Source organism: Psittacula echo (assembly GCF_963264785.1).
Source record: "Psittacula echo genome assembly, chromosome: 1".
Taxonomy (NCBI): Eukaryota; Metazoa; Chordata; class Aves; order Psittaciformes; family Psittacidae; genus Psittacula; species Psittacula echo.
The window spans coordinates 127,347,861-127,365,640 of NC_137735.1; the positions used below are offsets into that span (position 1 = coordinate 127,347,861).

Consider the following 17,780-nt stretch of genomic DNA (forward strand, 5'->3'; position numbering starts at 1 on the left):
TAGCAATCGATAGGCTGTGACTGATATTACCAAGGAACTGGTCCAGTTTCATTACTGCCATCTACTGAAATGAGAGCTTTCCACCTTATTGAGCAGACTAGTGGGAAGCACAGTTTTGCAGATGAGATCTGAAATGCTACAATATCATAAAAAATAATGATCAAAACCGCCTCCACCCCCATTAAATAAGGACTTCCAAAATGTGTTTTGTTACTTATGGTTCAGCTTCCTGTGCAGCTTCTATTGTCCTAACTAATACTCTTCTGTAGCTATTTTTTCCCTACAGATATTTTTTGTTTTAATGTATCTGATACATCTCTGACCAGTACCTCTTATTTTCCAAGCAGTAACTCACAAATGTGTTTAGCTTTAGCTTTTTTTTTGTGTTGTCTTTAATGCAAAAAAAAGATGTTCCTTCTCTGATAATAAAAATTTGGAAACCCTTATGATATTTCTGGGGGGAAGACTGATTTTTAAATGCTTCTTAGTTGCTTGGTGACTTTGCTTGACCAGATCTTGCTTGCTAAACTTGATTTGAAGAAAGTTCACTACAAAAAAAAAAAAAAACACAACCCAACCTATTTTCTAGCACTGGTTAAATGCTTTTGAAAGGGTTCAGTACACACTTTTGGTCAGAAGGCAAAATGTATTTATTCCTATAATTAATACAGCAAGTACTCATAGAATAAAAACCCACAAAGTTTGCCTTGATGTGCTATATATAGGACTGGCTGGGTAGCACTGAAATATGAGAATTTGTACAGTGGCCTTAATGACCAACTCTTCTTACTATATTTTTTTTCTCTAAGGCTTGTATGATTTTGCACTTGTTTAAAAAAACTCTTTTCCCCTTCCCCTCTTAAAGGTAGAGACCTGTGGGTCCTTGTTCTGGGAAGGTTTCCAACCCAACATAAGATTGGCATTCCAGAGTTCAAGTATGTTGCTAATATGCATGGGGATGAGGTACGTTTCAACTTTTACAATGTTGTTTATACCAAATACACTTACCACAGGTTTACAGTGAATTTCTCTCAGGTGTGTGCTACTTATTATTAAGGGGTGTCATACCTCAAAGAGGACCCACTGTATGTATTTCTTGTGGAATTTCAAGAATAAAGTTCTCATGTATTGGTGGAGGGGCTTTAGGAGACCTTACATCATGGTAAAGAATCCTACAATCCTACACCTGAGATCTCTCAAGTAGAGACCATTGTCTTCTTCATGTGAATTAACCCAGAGGTTTAAATTTTCCTGGTAGTAAGTCAGATGCAATAGTTTGCTGGTACATTATTATTGCCTAGGCATAAAGTATGACTGATAAACTTTTCAAATGCATCCCATGATTGAATAATAACTGTTGTGAAGCACCAAGTGATTTATTTTAGGAAGAAAATTTCTCTTGGAAGCCTTAAGCTAGGAATACCTAGATTCACCTGAGAACACAGTAAGTACAAACCAAAAAGCAATTTCAGGATTAAGTTGCTCTGGAAAGAATACCTACTGAATAACATAAAGGAGAAAATGGTGATTATGAGCCTTCCTGGTGTAGCATGTGAATCTGGAACAGAAATACTCAGATCTTCACTCTTCTCTAATCTTTTCTTGCTTTCTATTTCCCTTATTCTTTAGCTTCACCTGCTTATATTAGTCATGTTCAGGATAAGTTTAAACTACACTATTTCTATGCAGTCTTTCATGTGAAATAATTCAAAAGAAATGGCAAAAATTTTATATATGCTGGACTGAATTCCCAAAACTAATGAAAACAGATGTAGTAGGAAGTGTATCCTGTGTAAAGCACAGCACATAAGCTACTGCTATTAACAATACCGTATGCGAGCATTTGCACGCCTACAGGCACTTGAGACATTATGTGCCAAGAATTTTCCCCAAGTTAGACTAGTTTCACCTTGTTTGACAGTGGGCTATGCTCAAAGGGCTGCTGGGAGCCTGACTGCTTTGGAATTTAACTGTGTGGGAGGAAGCTGATTCATGGTTTTAAATGGGTATATGTGTTACTGGATGCCCCAGCTACAGTTTGCAACTCCTAAAACCTGATATGTTGCCAGCAGGGTGTTTGGGAACTGAGGCTCCACATGATAGTCCCTGCAGACTGCTAAAGGGAATTGCAAACCTATAGCTGCAGATGACTCAGATTTGGTAGGAAAGAGATGGAGGGCAGGAAGCAATCTCATCCTGGCTCTCAAATCCAACAGAAGGCCATTCCTCCTGCTGAAGCTTCCACAATGCAGCACTCCTACCATTATTGCTACCCAGCTGGATATGCACAAGGAACTTTGACCATGGAGACATGAACTGTTTGCATATCCATGGGGCCAGGGATTGCTGGAGATCAGGCAGCCTGGATCACTGCGTAGTATCTAAATTTTCATAATGACTTTGTGAAGAAAGGAGGCAAAACTTGTTTTTAAGTATTTGGTACTGTCTGAGTTTGAGCAGGGTTGATCCTTGAGCTGCTGAGGTACCATGTAGCACTAAGTGCCATGCTGCATTCTAGCTTGTTCATCAGACCAAGCATGCGCCCAGGGAAGTTTCTGGAAATAGAGCTATTCTTCCTTTTCAGGCTCTCACGATGATCTTTGCTTTATGCTTTTTGTGCATGGATATAATGCACAATTGGTACTTGTTTTTGCTATCTGCCCATAAAAGTATTTCAGATGGCAGGAAAAGAATTCCTCATACAGCAAAACATTGAAGAACTTCAATATTTTTTCCCCATAATCTATGATTCTTCTGGCCTAGTCTCTAGGGAAAGGTTCAGCTATTCCTATAATAAGCAGATAAGTTTTGCACTAACTGTATGACAAGCTTCAACTTGTGTTCCACAGTCTTTTATAACTTTAAAATTGTGGAATTATGGCTTCATTGATCTAGTTGGGTCTTTTGTGCTTCACTGATAATTTCCATAAATGGTACAGAGCGAGGAAAGTTTTGTTCCCAAGTGTTTGGTGGTAATGCCCTTCTAGCCTGTCATGATCACACAGATGACCCTTTATGACTTTGACTCAGCTGGCTGCCTGCTCCTTAAACCTAACAGTTGGGTGGAGGAGCCTGAATTGCATGTGTGCAGGCTGTTCACACAGGCTGCTGGAAGAAAACCTAGGTTATCTGGAGAGCTGCCCAGCAGGGAAGTTCCAATAAAATAATGTGAGTACATAATACTAGGAAGAGTATTTTTTTTCCAAGAACTGGAAAGATTTTTTTTTTTTTTTTTTTTAAGCAGGTTAACTTTTTTTTTAATACTGTAAGGCATGACCAGCCAATGCTTACATGGTTTTATTTTGTGATCATCGTTGCCAAATAGAGTGAACATTTGCTCCACATCCCTGGAGGTGCAACATAAGGCTTTTCCTATACTTTGTGTGCCTGTATAAAGTTGGACGCTGGTTTTAGCAGTACTTTTTTTTAACACAAGACAGATTAGAACTGATTAGAGACAGTTGTCACTTGCAGCTATGTGAGACTTGCATTAAAATGGCACTAATAGGTGCATGCGTTTTGAGCAGTCTGTGAAATACTAATGAAGTCTGCACTGAGGAAGATGAGGGAGAGTTTGCCTGCTGTTCTGCGGCAGCTCTCACTCTGAATTGGGGCAGCATCTCCTGTCCCAGGCTTGTACTCCTGAAAGACCTCGTCTTCCTCAGTGTGTACACTCATACTTTGCTGAGGAAGAACTCATTCCACTTAACATCAGCCACAACCAAGCTCCCAAATGGTCCTAAATCATACATAGAGCAGAATTACCATGTTTTGACCAGCTTTGCCAGTAACTTAAGTTCAATCTCTATAGCTGAACCATAGGATCTAATTAGAAGGCTGTTCCTAACCCATGGATATGGCAGCTGAGAAACCCTTTAAGGAAAGGCATATCTGAACAAAGAGTAAACTACCTGTGTGTTTCTGTGTTCCCTTTAATGTATTAAGTATATGGCTTCCTTAAATTTCTGCAGCTGTAGTGTAACTGTACCATCACAAGATAAACTCTGATGGTAATGCTGTGATACCAACCCTTTCCTCCTAAATCACCCATTTCTGATGACTTTTTTAGTGTAATAGTATTTTGCCTCTTTCATGATGTATAGCTGAGCCTGTGCTGATAGGCTTGAGTCAGCCTACATGAAAGTATGTGTTTATCTTGCTGGCTTATCTTGTGATTTAAGTTAAAACAACTAGACCCTCTTTTCCATGTCATCATAGACATAGTCATATCCATAAAAGGGCTTCCTGAGATATGACTTATTACGGCTTGGCTGACAGAGGACTGCTAGGGTAGGTTTATTTGTGATCAATGTAATTGGAGCTTTAAAAAAAATAAACTAAGATGTCTTATGTAGTATTCTTCCTTGATTTCTGAAAAATGGATAGAAGCTGCATTTATGCTATCAAAATGCTACTATAAAAGAAGGGTGTTTGTTTTGGTTTGTGTGGTTTTTTTTATCACCAGGTTGGGCAAAAAGTGTTGTGTCCACATACTATATAATCTGCTATATGGGATTTTCAGCACAAATTCCTCTATTCTTTGTACTGTGTAATAAAGCATGGAAGTGGTATGGCAGGGAAACAAATATGTGCTCTAGAAAAGAGACTAAAAAAAGGAAAATATTTCTTGTCTAGTGAACTATCTTCTACCCGGCTTCAGTATCAGCTGATGTGATGTAAAGAAGGTCAGAAGCACCAGAGATTTCAAAATTCAAAGCAACCCAATCTACTTGCTAAAAACACTCATGCTGCTGGGTGCTGCTGAGATCTCTTTCACCAAGTGCCTCACCCCAGTTGCCTTTTTCCTTATCTTTACTCCCACTCGGAAGAGTGGGAAAAGAAAAAGGGATCCATTTCTCAGCCAGGTGAGGCCTGTGCTGAGAAGCCTGTGGAATTTGTGCAGGTGGCAACATCTTATGCCAGTTACTAGTTCAAAAGCAAGAGATATGTTGCCTCAGTAATAAACCAACAAACTGCAATTCCTTGTCATCTATGTGGTAGTTATATTTTCATAGTGATTGCTGCTGTAGAAATACATGGATATGTGCTAAACTGTATTTGCACAGTTGCTTTAACACTGATGGTTTCTAGTAAAGAAGGACAAACAATGGGGTGTGTCACAGCGAAGCACATACAAGTGTTAAATGCCACACTTAAAAAATAACATCTTGTAAGTGGTAAACCAGGATGGCCTACTGGTTTCTTTGCTGTAACTCCACTTCCTTAGGTGGGGTTGTGCCTGGTATGTTGTGCTAGGTCTGTACAGCAGTCAGGGCCAGAGCAAGGAAACTGGTCCTACCTGATGGTTTGGATCTTTATTTCAACATACTTCAACGTAAAAACCAGGCCATGGCTAACGAAAGCATTTTAATAATAAAAATGGGCAGAGTCTATCTACCCATAGTCCCCTGGTATTAGGCTTCTATCATGTGGTAACAAATGCTTTAAGAACAGAGGTGCTGCAGTGAAGTGTTCACAGAGCAGGTGCAATTGGAGCTAACCTTAAATCTTTTAGCTGGCTGCTGTCAGGGCTTCTTGAGTAAGTCCTCAGTACTGAGCAGGGTGCTGACCCAGCTGTGCCAGAAGCAATAGTCAGACAGTTTAAGGTGTAAGGAACAGCAGTCACACCCTTTTCTACAGTGTTGATCCATGCCCTGACACATGCTGCTTTGTTTGGGGCTTCCCTGAGGATCACTGAAAGCCTTTCCTGCTCATTCCCTTGGGGGCACGCAAGGAAACTGTCAACTGAAAGTGCACAGAGAAAATTGATGTTCAACTCTATCCCCAGATGTGGGAGAAAGTGTTTTCCTTGGCTTTTGTGTCACCTGTCATCTGAGCTATAGCAAAACAATACACTTGGGCATTACCTTTGGGATACTGTAATTAAAACCAAATATTCATCACGTCTTCTCAGAGCCTCAGAGCACATAAAGGCTGTCTCCTGCCTTATTACACTTATTACACTTATTACTGCCTTATTACACTACAGGCAAGTTAAGATGTCTGTCCTTGACTTTGTTGTCAGCAACTTATTTACAGTGTGCCTAGATCCTTTATTTGAAGCTCTGAAATAAAGTCTTGTAACTCTCTAGTACCAGGGTAAAGCTTGGCTGAAATCTTGATCAAAACTTGAGCTATGCTTCCCTAGGAGCAAAAGCTTTCCCTTTCTCTCCCCTCAAACACCTCCAGATGTGCACGCTCAAGAAATGCAGGGTACTCTGGCCTGAAACAAAACCTCTCCTCTGTAACTCCACCAAAACACAGTGGTAATAAATACACTCTTTCCCCACCAGGGATGATTAAAGTAACAACTTGCTGTGATAGAGATTAGCTGAATTGTCTGATGATTCTATGTATGAAGTACTTGAGTACAACAATAGGTATGAAAGACATCCTATAAAGTAGGGTTAGATTTTAAAATGCTATATAGTGTATGTAAGTCTGGGTTTAACTTTTATGTACAAAGAATGTCACCTGTGAAAAACTGGACAATGTTCATAAAGAGTGGAACATGATCTTTTCCACCACCTTCTTTTGTTGCTTTTCTTTATCTTTTTTTCCTCCCTTCCTGTTTCTCTATCCTTTCACTTCTGGATTTCTTTTTGCCAGGCACTGAAGTGTAGAAGGAGCAGAGGCACTTTCCCAGTTTCTCCAGAGAGCAGTCCAGTTTTGTCTGTAGTTCAGCAGTCTCTGTGGTAGGGCCACTCTTGCTGCTTCTAGGTCGGCTAGTTTTATCTTTCATCTTCCCTTCTGTTTTCCCCCCTGCTCTGCTCCGTTTGCTTCCCAAGATGTCTTATCAGAGCTGGAACTGAGCTGCCTGTGCAAGACAGGTTCTGTAGCATCTCTTCCTACAATTAATGGAGTAAATTCATCAAACTTGCAGAGCAGTCTGCTTTAGCATACTCAGGTGCTGTTTTGAAAGCTACTGGCAATGGAGGAAATTAGGTACTTCCCCCTCCCCCCCCTTTTCAAAGCCCATTTTCTGTAATGTCTAGAAAAAGAGCCACTTAGTTATTGGCACAGTACATGCACTTGAGTAAACACAGCTTCCCCTAGCAGAATACTGGATGGTGGCTTGCAGGAGGCAGCACGAGCTGACAAGCAAGGTTAGAAAACTTAGGAACAAATCTGCTGGAGGGCAGGTGGGAAGAAATCCTCCTTTTTTTCCTATGCAAACAGCATGGTACAATTCCTGAAACACCAACTCGGAGACCACGGCTGCCTTTGAGTGTGGCACAGCAGTGTGATCTACAACTTCATTTCTCCTGCAGTAAAGGGTAATTGCCAGCTAAGTGGCAAGACACAGTTTGGTCCCAGCCTGAACAGCAGTTACACCTAGCCCTCCCTATCCCAACCCAGCTCCTGCAGGACAGTGTCTCTGTTCCTATTTATCTTAATGTCCAGAGCAGGATTTGCCACTTAAAACGTACTGATGTGAAAATTCAACAAGACAGTGCAGTGAAGCTATGGAGGAATATTCCTTTTCCCTTGCTCGATTTCACCTACCTTTTACTCTTAGCCTGTTCCAGTCTCAAAACCAAGGAGATGTTTACCCTTGACATCAGTAATGCTGCTCCATGAACCTCACTTTATAAAAATGAATTGTTGCAATATTTTCACTTGGTGGTACAAGAGTCATTCTCAAAGATAGTGAGATGCTGTAGCTTTGATTTAGAGCCTGCAGTGATTTACCAGGCTTTGTTCTTGAAGATAAAGTAGGGAGAAATTATCTCCAAGCACATCTAGTTGCAAGTCTTGATTTGTTCCCATTACAGCTAGGGCTTAGGAACCCTGCAGCCCCCTTGAGGTGTGGGTCACAGTGCTACAGAAAGCGCTCCTAGGAAGTATGGTCTAGTAAATGCTGTACTAGTGGTTTTTGGGGTGTAGAATAGGAGTGTTCTTAACTCACTCGAGCTGGAATTTCCCATTGTTTTGCTTGAAATGTGCTAGAGTAGCCTAAAGGGAGATGTCCTGCCAGTTTTCACAACCTATGCAAGCTTATATGAACAAAAATAAGTAGCTATTTCACTGCCACTGTCTTTCCTTGATCCAAGTCTGCATCCAAATGTGTTTCCATCTCTTTTTCTAAGGATTTACATACACTTGTTTGTTTTCCCCAATGCCTGTGTTCATGGTACTAAAATAAAGTAGTGCAACAGAAGCTGTAACAGAAGTAATTATGAGGCCTCTCTTGATCCTGTATTAAAGTTGGCTTCCCATAAAAGGGATCCACAAGGAAAAATCCTATTCTGTAGCACCCTGGAAATCATGGAACATGTCTCCTTCCTTCCTTCTGAACCATCCCTGCCAAGTGGTGATGCAGAGCACAGGCGCTTATGTTCAGGACTCAGGTTGCCTTGGGCATCAGCGCAGAGCTGTGACTCTGGAGTGTTTCTGAGCCCACAAAGCCTTTAAGAAGCAGCCTATGCAGGTTTAGTTTTTGATAAGGCTGTGCCTTACTCATGCAGGATTTAAGCAGTGCAGCTGACATAGTCAGTTTCTAATAACAGAAGGAGCTCTGTTTGATATGGGTTTAAAACCCATGCAAAAACCCTCCAGTGACTCCTTCATCTATTAAATTACTTTAAATATACGAAAATACAAAGCAGAGTTGACCAGAATGCTCTTGTATGCCTTGTATGTCTGTGTAATCCAGTAAGAAAAAGCTGTAAGTGCAAAGTAGTAGGTCTTTTTTTACTTCTTTTTCTTCCATAGCAGACTTAAAATGGAATCTGTGTTTCTTTATACAGACTGTTGGGAGAGAAATCCTGCTCCATTTGATAGACTTCCTGGTGACCAGCTATAGGCAGGACCCAGTTATTACCCGGTTACTCAATAATACCCGGATTCATATCATGCCAACAATGAATCCTGATGGATTTGAAGCTACAAAAGTGCCTGACTGTTATTATACGCGAGGAAGGTAAGGGTGGCTTAGGAGGGTGGGAGCAGGTAAAGGAAATGGGTGGGAGTAATAACCAGAGATAGCCAGAGGCTGAATCATGGTCAGTGGAGTGGATAGACCAGGGGATGTGTTAGGGCTAATTTTGGCCTGGTCTGTTCTGAAGATACACTGTTACAGCATAGAGTCTTTGGAAGACTGAGTCAGACTGGTGTTTATATGTGGTGCAGCTAAAGAAAATTGGTCAGAATGGTGTGATGACCTAACCTTTTAGGCAGGAGACCCAGATAGCGAATAGAAGCACAACTACCTATTTAGACCTTTAGGGTGCTACAAAAAAAAGAGGGAGAACTCCACCTACAGCACCCTATTTCAACTGGAGAACTCTGCAACCCTTCTTAATGTGAAAAAGATGTGTCTCAGCTTGTCGAATGGACTTATAAAAATATGTTTAAAGATCACATTGAATGCAGATGTAGTAAGAGGGAAGAGTTACACAAGGAGAGGTAGCTCTAATAGGCACTGTGCTAATAATAGTGCTCTGGAAAAAACATGCAGAACAAAACATAACCTAGCATTGCATCCTGTGCTGCTTCTGCATTCTTTAATGTAACTATTGTAGAGACCAAAGAGGGAAGGAAAAGTTTAACAAGCTAGTGGAGGGAAAAGGAGGAGAGAGTGAGAGATTGGGAAGAAATGCCAAAAGGACAAAGGTGGAATATTCCTCCCAAGTGGCCAGCCCCTCCTTCCATAATCCATAGATCCTCTTTTTCCACATGAGTTTGCCCAGCAGTTCCTTGTTCAACCATGCTGGTCTCCTGGCTCCCTTACCTGATTTCCTACCCATTGGGACGCTCTGATCTTGAGCTTGGAAGAAGTGGTCCTTGAATGCTGACCAACTATCTTGAGCCCCTTTACCACCTAGTACCCTTTCCCATGAGACTTCCCTTAGCAATTGATTGAAGAGGCCAAAGTCGGCCCTTCGGAAATCCAGAATTGTGGCCTTGCTAAGTATTCTATTCCTCGCACACAGGATCCTAAACTCCACCATCTCATGGTCACTGCAGCCAAGGTTGCCATTGACCATCACCACTTCAACCAGACCCTCCCTGTTGGTGAGCACTAGATCCAGCAGCGCTCCTCTCCTAGTTGGTTATAGCCCCAGAAGGAGTCAGGATAAAGGAGGAGTTTGCTTTGGTAGATGAGGATTGGGTTAGGGATCAGTTAAGCAATCTGGACATCTATAAATCGATGGGTCCGGATGGAATACACCCACGGGTGCTGAGGGAGCTGGCGGAGGTCATTGCTAGGCCACTCGCCATCATCTTTGGTAAGTCGTGGGAAACAGGAGAGGTGCCTGAGGATTGGAGGATGGCAAATGTCACGCCAGTCTATAAGAAGGGCAAGAAGGAGGACCCGGGTAATTATAGACCGGTCAGCCTTACCTCCATCCCTGGAAAGGTGATGGAACAATTTACTCTTGACACCATCTCTAGACATATCAAGGATGAGGGGGTCATTAAGAGTAGCCAACATGGTTTTACCAAGGGGAAGTCATGTTTGACCAACCTTATACCTTCTATGAGGAAGTAACTAGGTGGATGGATGATGGTAGAGCGGTAGATGTGGTTTTTCTTGATTTCAGTAAGGCATTTGATACTGTTTCCCACAGCATCCTCATAGATAAGGTAAGGAAGTGTGGGCTTGATGAACAGGTAGTGAGGTGGATCAAGAACTGGTTGAAAGGAAGAAGGCAGAGAGTTGTGGTCAATGGGGCAGAATCTAGCTGGAGGTCTGTGACTAGTGGAGTCCCTCAGGGGTCGGTGCTGGGACCAGTGCTGTTTAGTATTTTCATCAACGACCTGGATGAGTGAACTGAATGTACCCTCAGCAAGTTCTCTGATGACACTAAACTGGGAGGAGTGGCTGACACGCCAGAAGGCTGTGTTGCCATTCAGTGAGACCTGGACAGGCTGGAGAGTTGGGCAGGGAGAAACTTGATGAAATTCAACAAGGGCAAGTGTAGAGTCCTGCATCTGGGGAGGAACAACCCCATGTACCAGTACAGGTTGGGGGTTGACCTGCTGGAAAGTAGTGAAGGGGAAAGGGACCTGGGGGTCCTGGTGGATGGGAGGATGACCATGAGCCAGGAATGTGCCCTTGTGGCCAAGAAGGCCAATGGCATCCTGGGGTGTATTAGAAGGGGGGTGGTCAGTAGGTCGAGAGAGGTCCTCCTTCCCCTCTACTCTGCCCTGGTGAGACCGCATCTGGAATATTGTGTCCAGTTCTGGGCCCCTCAGTTCAAGAAGGACAGGGACCTGCTGGAGAGAGTCCAGCGCAGGGCAACTAAGATGATTAAGGGAGTGGAGCATCTCCCTTATGAGGAAAGGCTGAGGGAGCTGGGTCTCTTTAGCTTGGAGAAGAGGGGACTGAGGGGTGACCTCATCAGTGTTTACAAATATGTAAAGGGTGAGTGTCAGGATGATGGAGCTAGGCTTTTCTCAGTGATGTCCAGTGATAGGACAAGGGGTAATGGGTGTAAACTGGAGCATAAGAGGTTCCATGTGAACATCAGGAAAAACTTCTTTACTGTGAGAGTGACAGAGCACTGGAACAGGTTGCCCAGGGGGGTTGTGGAGTCTCCTACACTGGAGATATTCAAGGCCTGGCTGTACAAGTTCCTGTGTGATGTACTCTAGGTTACCCTGCTCTTGCAGGGGGGTTGGACTAGATGATCTTTTGAGGTCCCTTCCAACCCTTGGGATTCTGTGATTCTATAAAAACAAACTCATGAGCCAGAAGTTCTCTTAGGCCATGGCAACACCAGAAGCAGGTGAAAATGTAATTTAGGTAATTTTGTTCTCCAGGTTACTGGTGTAGGCCCTCGTTTTTTTTAGGAAATACATTTATTCCTCAGCAAATAGACAGGACTTTTATGGAGGGTGATCTTTTTTTATCCCCTCACTGCCAAATAAACAGAGTTTAACTAACTTGGGTTTGAAAATTAAAAGAGCTGGCACTAAATATTCTCTCTACTCTTGTACTGACCTATTTGAGTGAAAAAGGAAGTATTTGCAAGGTTGGTGCTTCAGGTACAGGGAGAAGAGTACACATCCTGTGTTTGAGTCAGATTTTTTTCTCTCTGTCTAGAGTGACAGCAGTACAAGGGACACAGCCAGCCAGTAGTTACCTTGGTCTTCTATACAGGTGGAAAGAACACATACAGAAGGACAATTATCCCCCTTACTTGGCTTAGGTTTTTCTAATGCATGTATGTGTAGGTGTGTGTATCCTATATGCATTAAATATTATTCATTGTTTCCACCTGAAATACAACAGAATTGTTTTATTGTGTCCTATGAAATTCCAGTGCTGCCAGAAAACAAACTAAAGTCCATCTTCATGGTGCTTGAGGAGGCTTACAATGATCATCTTCCCTGTTTCCTGAAGACACTAGCACACCACAGATGTGAAGTACTGGGAGGCTGGCAACATGAAAGTGTCTATATGAAAAGCAGTAATGGGAATGTCTTCTCTTTCTAAGGTACAATAAGAATGGAGAAGATCTGAACAGAAATTTTCCTGATGCCTTTGAACGTAACAACGTCAGCATTCAGCCAGAGACTCAAGCAGTCATGAACTGGATAAAAAATGAGACGTTTGTTCTTTCAGCAAACTTGCACGGGGGTGCCCTGGTTGCCAGTTACACCTTTGATAATGGCAACTCAGGTAAGCTAGTAACAACCTCTGCTCTCCACAGCTGATGGGGTTAGGAACGTTAGCTGTACAAAAGCAAAATTTGTAAGGATTTTGGTAAGGTTTTACCAGCTTTTGAGCTGAGGTGGGCAGACTTTGAGAAACACTGCCTGATATGGCTACCTAGAGATGGTTATCCTGTATGTAAGCCAGGACTGTGTGTTGTACCAGTAACAAGAGTGACATGATGGCTCTCTTCATCCTGCAGCTACAGGCTCTTTGGAAGGCTATAGCAGGTCTCCAGATGATGATGTCTTTATCCATTTGGCAAAAACCTATTCTTTCAACCATGCCAGCATGTACAAAGGGACTGGGTGTGACAACAGACAAACCTTTCCAGATGGCATTACCAACGGGTATTCCTGGTACCAGCTGGAAGGTAAGGGTGTCTGTGTTTGTTTTTCAGCTGCTTCAGATATGATGTTCTCACTTTCTCCTGCCATCTTTGATGATGAAAGGGCTGTGATTGTGCCAGAATAGAGGGGATATGGGGAGTAAGACAACACATTCATACGGACTCTCTGAGCAGGACCTGGCTGTTGGCAAACTCTCCCAGTCAGCAGTTGCACAAGTGCATGAGGCAGTCTCTGTTGCCTGGCTGCTTCTGTGCTCTTTCTAAGGCATAGCTGCATAGATTACCTTTTGGCACCAAGGTTTTGTTATTTCAGAAAGAAAACCAATATTCTGTTCAGGTATCATCCTTATTTTTACTGTTTGATCACTGAAATAAATGTTTTCATTACTGTTTATGCATAGCCAAATAGAATATCCTGTGTACTGTGACAGAACGTGTTGCTTTCACAACCTGAATTCAAAGCCTTACAAGGCTCGTAGGATGGCTTTGGCAGTGGCAAAGTCTATGGCAGGCTGTGAATTTATCTCCCCCTATCTGTGAGCGCTGGAAAGACTTTATGTTAAAACCCCACCCTTCCTCAGATATGATTGTCATCATTCCTAAACAGCACTGTGCTTTAGAAAACAACACTCAATATGTGCTTTAGAAAACAACACTCAATTGAAGCAATGAAGTTGGTTTTCCACAGGAGGCAGTAAATAAAAGTGTGGCATTGAGGAATAAATTTATCTGATTTACTTTTCTTACAGGTGTGATGTAAGTAAAAACATCTTAACTCTCCTATTTTTCTTCTAGCCTGAACTTGGTGCTTCTTTTCGGCTGAACACTGTTTTATTTCACTTTTAAGGTGGAATGCAAGATTATAACTACGTCTGGGGACAGTGCTTTGAAATCACACTGGAGCTGTCATGCTGTAAATATCCTCCAGCAGACCAGCTGGAAAAGTTCTGGAGAGACAACAAAGCTGCTCTGATTGAATATATAAAGCAAGTACATCTAGGTGGGTGTACACGTGGGGAAGGGAGCTAAAGCTGAGGCCAGGCCAGTGGGCAAACTTTGGAGCAATTGCTTCTGAATAGCAAGTGCTATACGGTCAGGCATGGGTAAGGGAGGAGAACATACAGGTATATTAGGTGTAGGGCACTACTACAGCAGTGCAGGGGGCTTAGAACGCGCTGGGGCAGGAGCAAGGGACAGGCCCTGGGGCTGTTCTTCCATACACCCCTCCAGGGAGCCTGCTTTTCTAAGCAGCCTAGAGACAGCCATTTCTTTCAGAGGTCTCTAAATGCGTGTGTGTGCACGGATGTTTCATGGGTCTTTGCTGCTTGGATTTTGTATTTTTTTAAGGCTTTTCTAGGTGTGACTTTGGCTTCACAGTTGGAAGAGAGCTGCTGCTCAGTGAAACAGTGGTGCTTTGCAATGAGTTGAAGGGTTTGCACCAGTCTGTTGCTTATCTTGCATTCTGCTGCCTGGAATGTCTGACTGCTGGTTTATCTTTGCTTAATGCCAGTGCTGCCTTGAAGGAGGTGTGTGAGAATTGAGAGAAACTACTACACAGGCAGACATTGTTGGTGTTCTGCCATTGGGAAGTTCCGGATAAAAGGCTGGTATTTTTTTAATTTGGAGGGGAAGAAAAGGGGGAGAGGTAGCAAAAAAAAAACAAAACAAAACCCAAACCAGTACTGAAGATTGAAGCCCTTCAGTAAAAGACACATGCAAGAAGTATATATGGTGCTTTCAGCAGCTGAGATATAGAATCACTGATTACATTGCTGCTTTCTAACTTAATGTGAGTGTAAGCTATGAACACCACCACTGGATTTTCTATTCTCATTCCCTTCAGTAAGATAGGAGTGACTGCTGATATTATTGGATGAGCTCGAGATCGGTGAGGTAGCCTTTGAGTGCATCCAGCAACAGAATAGTCTGATGTTCCTGGAGAAGGAGGCTCACTACAGTTAGAGGTTGTGATCTTTCTCTTCCTTTTCGATAGGCATCAAGGGTCAAGTCACTGATAAGAGCGGGAATCCTATTCCCAATGCCATTGTGGAAGCTCAAGGAAGGCCTCATGTCTGCCCTTACAGAACAAATGAACAAGGGGAGTACTTTCTTCTCCTTCTGCCTGGGACGTATGTGATCAATGTAAGTGCAGCCTTACTGAATTATGGTTTCTAACGGTGATGTGCTCCTGAGCACGGCAAAACTGCATCCATGCAGATGAACGAGCTGAACTTGCTCAAGACACGTGTACAGCAGCTGTAAAGACTCTGTAGCAGATTTGAAAGAAAGTATCTTAAAATATGAGTCAGCAGAAGGGGATTTTTTGATACAGTAAGATCTTGAGTCCCCGGAATGTCTGGAGATAAGCACTTGTCTGACCTGGATGGTGGAGCAGGCTGGGATGAGTGTCTGGACCACAGTGATGCCAGCTTGAGGTGTCTGAAACAAACCCCAGAGCTCTTGAAGGGTGAGGAGGGTGAGGCTGGGACCCACACAGCCCTGGGTTGACACCACCCTCCATGGCAGTTACTCCCCAGGGTTGAAATGGCTCTTCTGCAGCAGCTTTCAGATGCTGGTGTTCAGAAAACATCAAAGCAAAATCGACTCTGCCTGCCAAGGGCTTATGCTTAAGTGACATTGCCTCTCTTGCACAGCATGCAGTGCCCCCATTATAAATACACATTCTGTTTCTATTCAGTTTTGGAGAGTTTGGTCTTTTTGCTGTAAATACTCTTTCCTCATTCTGTGTTCTCTAGCTTATGTTTAGAACACTTTTCTCTATGCGTCAAGAGTGTAAACAAACACATCACACAATGGTTTGTTTCCCAGCTGAACTCAACATTTCACACCAATAAGAAAGCTTTCATGTTTGCTCCTAGGCTACTGTACCGGGATTTAAATCCATCCTGAAGACAGTGGAAATACGCAACAACACTGGTAACTTCAGTGCTCTGAAACACGACTTCACTTTCCCAGAAGTCTCTATGAGGTCAAGTGCTGCTTCTTGTCCCAAAACTCCCCTCTACCAGGAGCTCCAGTGGGCTTCAGCTGCGGTAAAACCAACTCTCCATGTCATCTTGGTTTTAATGACGGTTCTGCTTGTAATCTTCCAATAGCTGGGAATGACATGAGGTGGCAAGGCAACATCTTCCCGCAAAAATGTGGTTGAAATTCAGACATGGAGTTGTATATGCAAAAGAATGTATGTTTTAATGAACCAAACTCTCAGATTTACAGGCATGTTTTTTGCATTTTGTAAAATACTGGCTCGACAATCAAATGTTTTACTTTAATTACAATAGACTATCATATTTTCTACGTGTTTTACTCTAAAGACACCCTGTACAGCCTGTGGAGATAACTGTAGAATTGTGATGCAGAAATACAGCCTGAAGTTTGAAAGAAGTCACGGATTGTCTGCAAATGTTTCACACAAGCTCAGGTTCCTGTGTGAGCCGGCAGCTGATGTGTCACACAACTGAACTGAACGCCAGGAGCCCAACCCTCATTTCTCATAATAAAGCCACTGCAGTCAGTGAAAAATGGTATTTTCCCATATGCTCTTTCTTACCTGGACAGAAATAAGGTGAAGCCCAGTAACAGAGACATGGTCTGAGACAGGAACATGGAAATGAAGTGTATGTTGAAGGGCCATGCTGCTGGAAGCTTGATGGTAAACTGTGCTACCATGCAACAGAGAATAACTCGGATCCCTGAAAATGGTGTTCCTCCATGCCACAGGTATTGAAAACAATGTGGGAACAGCCAGTGACAGCTTTATACCGTTGCTGGTCTCTGTTTTTTACTGAATTTGATATGGAACAGAGCCACATACCAGTCAGAATTTTTTAATCTGAGTAGTTTCAGCAATGGCTTTAGGTGGCATGAGTGTTCCACAGCCCTGTTACTACGCTGTCTGTACCACCAGCTCTATCAGCCGTGCTGGGAGCTGTAGTGCACTGAGCGCGGCACAAAACCCAAGCCCTGTGCAGAGCCTGGCTCCAGTGACAGCCGATGCCCTTCAGTGCCCTGCCTGGGCTGGGCTGCAGGCACAATTACTGGATTCCTTTCACCTGGGCAGCTGCAAGTCATCTTCAGGGCCCTTTGAAGCTGTCCAACAAAAACATGTATCAAGAAAAGCCAGTTGGTACCATCTCCTCCTGTGTTTACTTGAAAACTCTATCTGCCAGCAATTTTCTTCAGCAATTTCAGAAGTGACCAGGAGAGCTTACCTTTGGGAACATCAATCTTTTCCTGTACATGGTAAATAAAAAACCCACAGGAATTCAGTTAATCTCTTAATGCCTTTTCAAATATACCACCTTTGCTGAGGTGGTTGCACCTGCCTGTCACACTAAGCCCTTCTCGCTCAGGCACTTCAGCATTAACCACTCAGCTGTGCAGGATGCGTGCAGTGCAGGAAGCTGTAAATGCACCTCAGAAACCAAAACAGCAGTGCTGGGCTGGAATGAGATACTTGCTTTTGAGTGTCTTCATCATATCCATTTGAATTCACTACCTTTTCTCCCCCTCTTAACTGCTACAAACTGTTTACCAGTCAGTGGTCAGTAATTCTCCACTAATCCCACCACTGATACTTGGTTCTGGGTCTGTCACAACAGGAAGAGAGAGCACTTGAGTTTAAAATCCTTCACATTAAATAAATCCGTGAGAAGCCAGTGGCCCAGCAGCTGAATGAGGGCAGAAAGAGCCGGTGCACTGGCTCATGGAATTAATCTGTGTGAAACCAAGTACCAGAACTTCAAC

The 17,780-nt window shown here is 43.0% G+C and overlaps 1 protein-coding gene across 2 annotated transcripts in view; it reads left to right on the forward strand.

Annotated features, from left to right (window-relative positions):
- Positions 1–16,163, forward strand: part of CPM (carboxypeptidase M) — a gene marked incomplete at its 5' end in the record, with an annotated part of 32,450 nt that extends 16,287 nt beyond the window's left edge. For both annotated transcript variants that reach the window (XM_080613541.1, XM_080613542.1), the window contains 7 exons: positions 866–963; positions 8,751–8,923; positions 12,447–12,631; positions 12,867–13,037; positions 13,861–14,013; positions 15,007–15,155; positions 15,893–16,163. In XM_080613541.1, the coding sequence (XP_080469667.1) occupies positions 866–963; positions 8,751–8,923; positions 12,447–12,631; positions 12,867–13,037; positions 13,861–14,013; positions 15,007–15,155; positions 15,893–16,129 (1,166 nt within the window). In that variant the 3' untranslated portion in view covers positions 16,130–16,163. The remainder of the gene's footprint in view (positions 1–865; positions 964–8,750; positions 8,924–12,446; positions 12,632–12,866; positions 13,038–13,860; positions 14,014–15,006; positions 15,156–15,892) is intronic.
- Between the last annotated feature and the right edge of the window lie 1,617 nt (positions 16,164–17,780).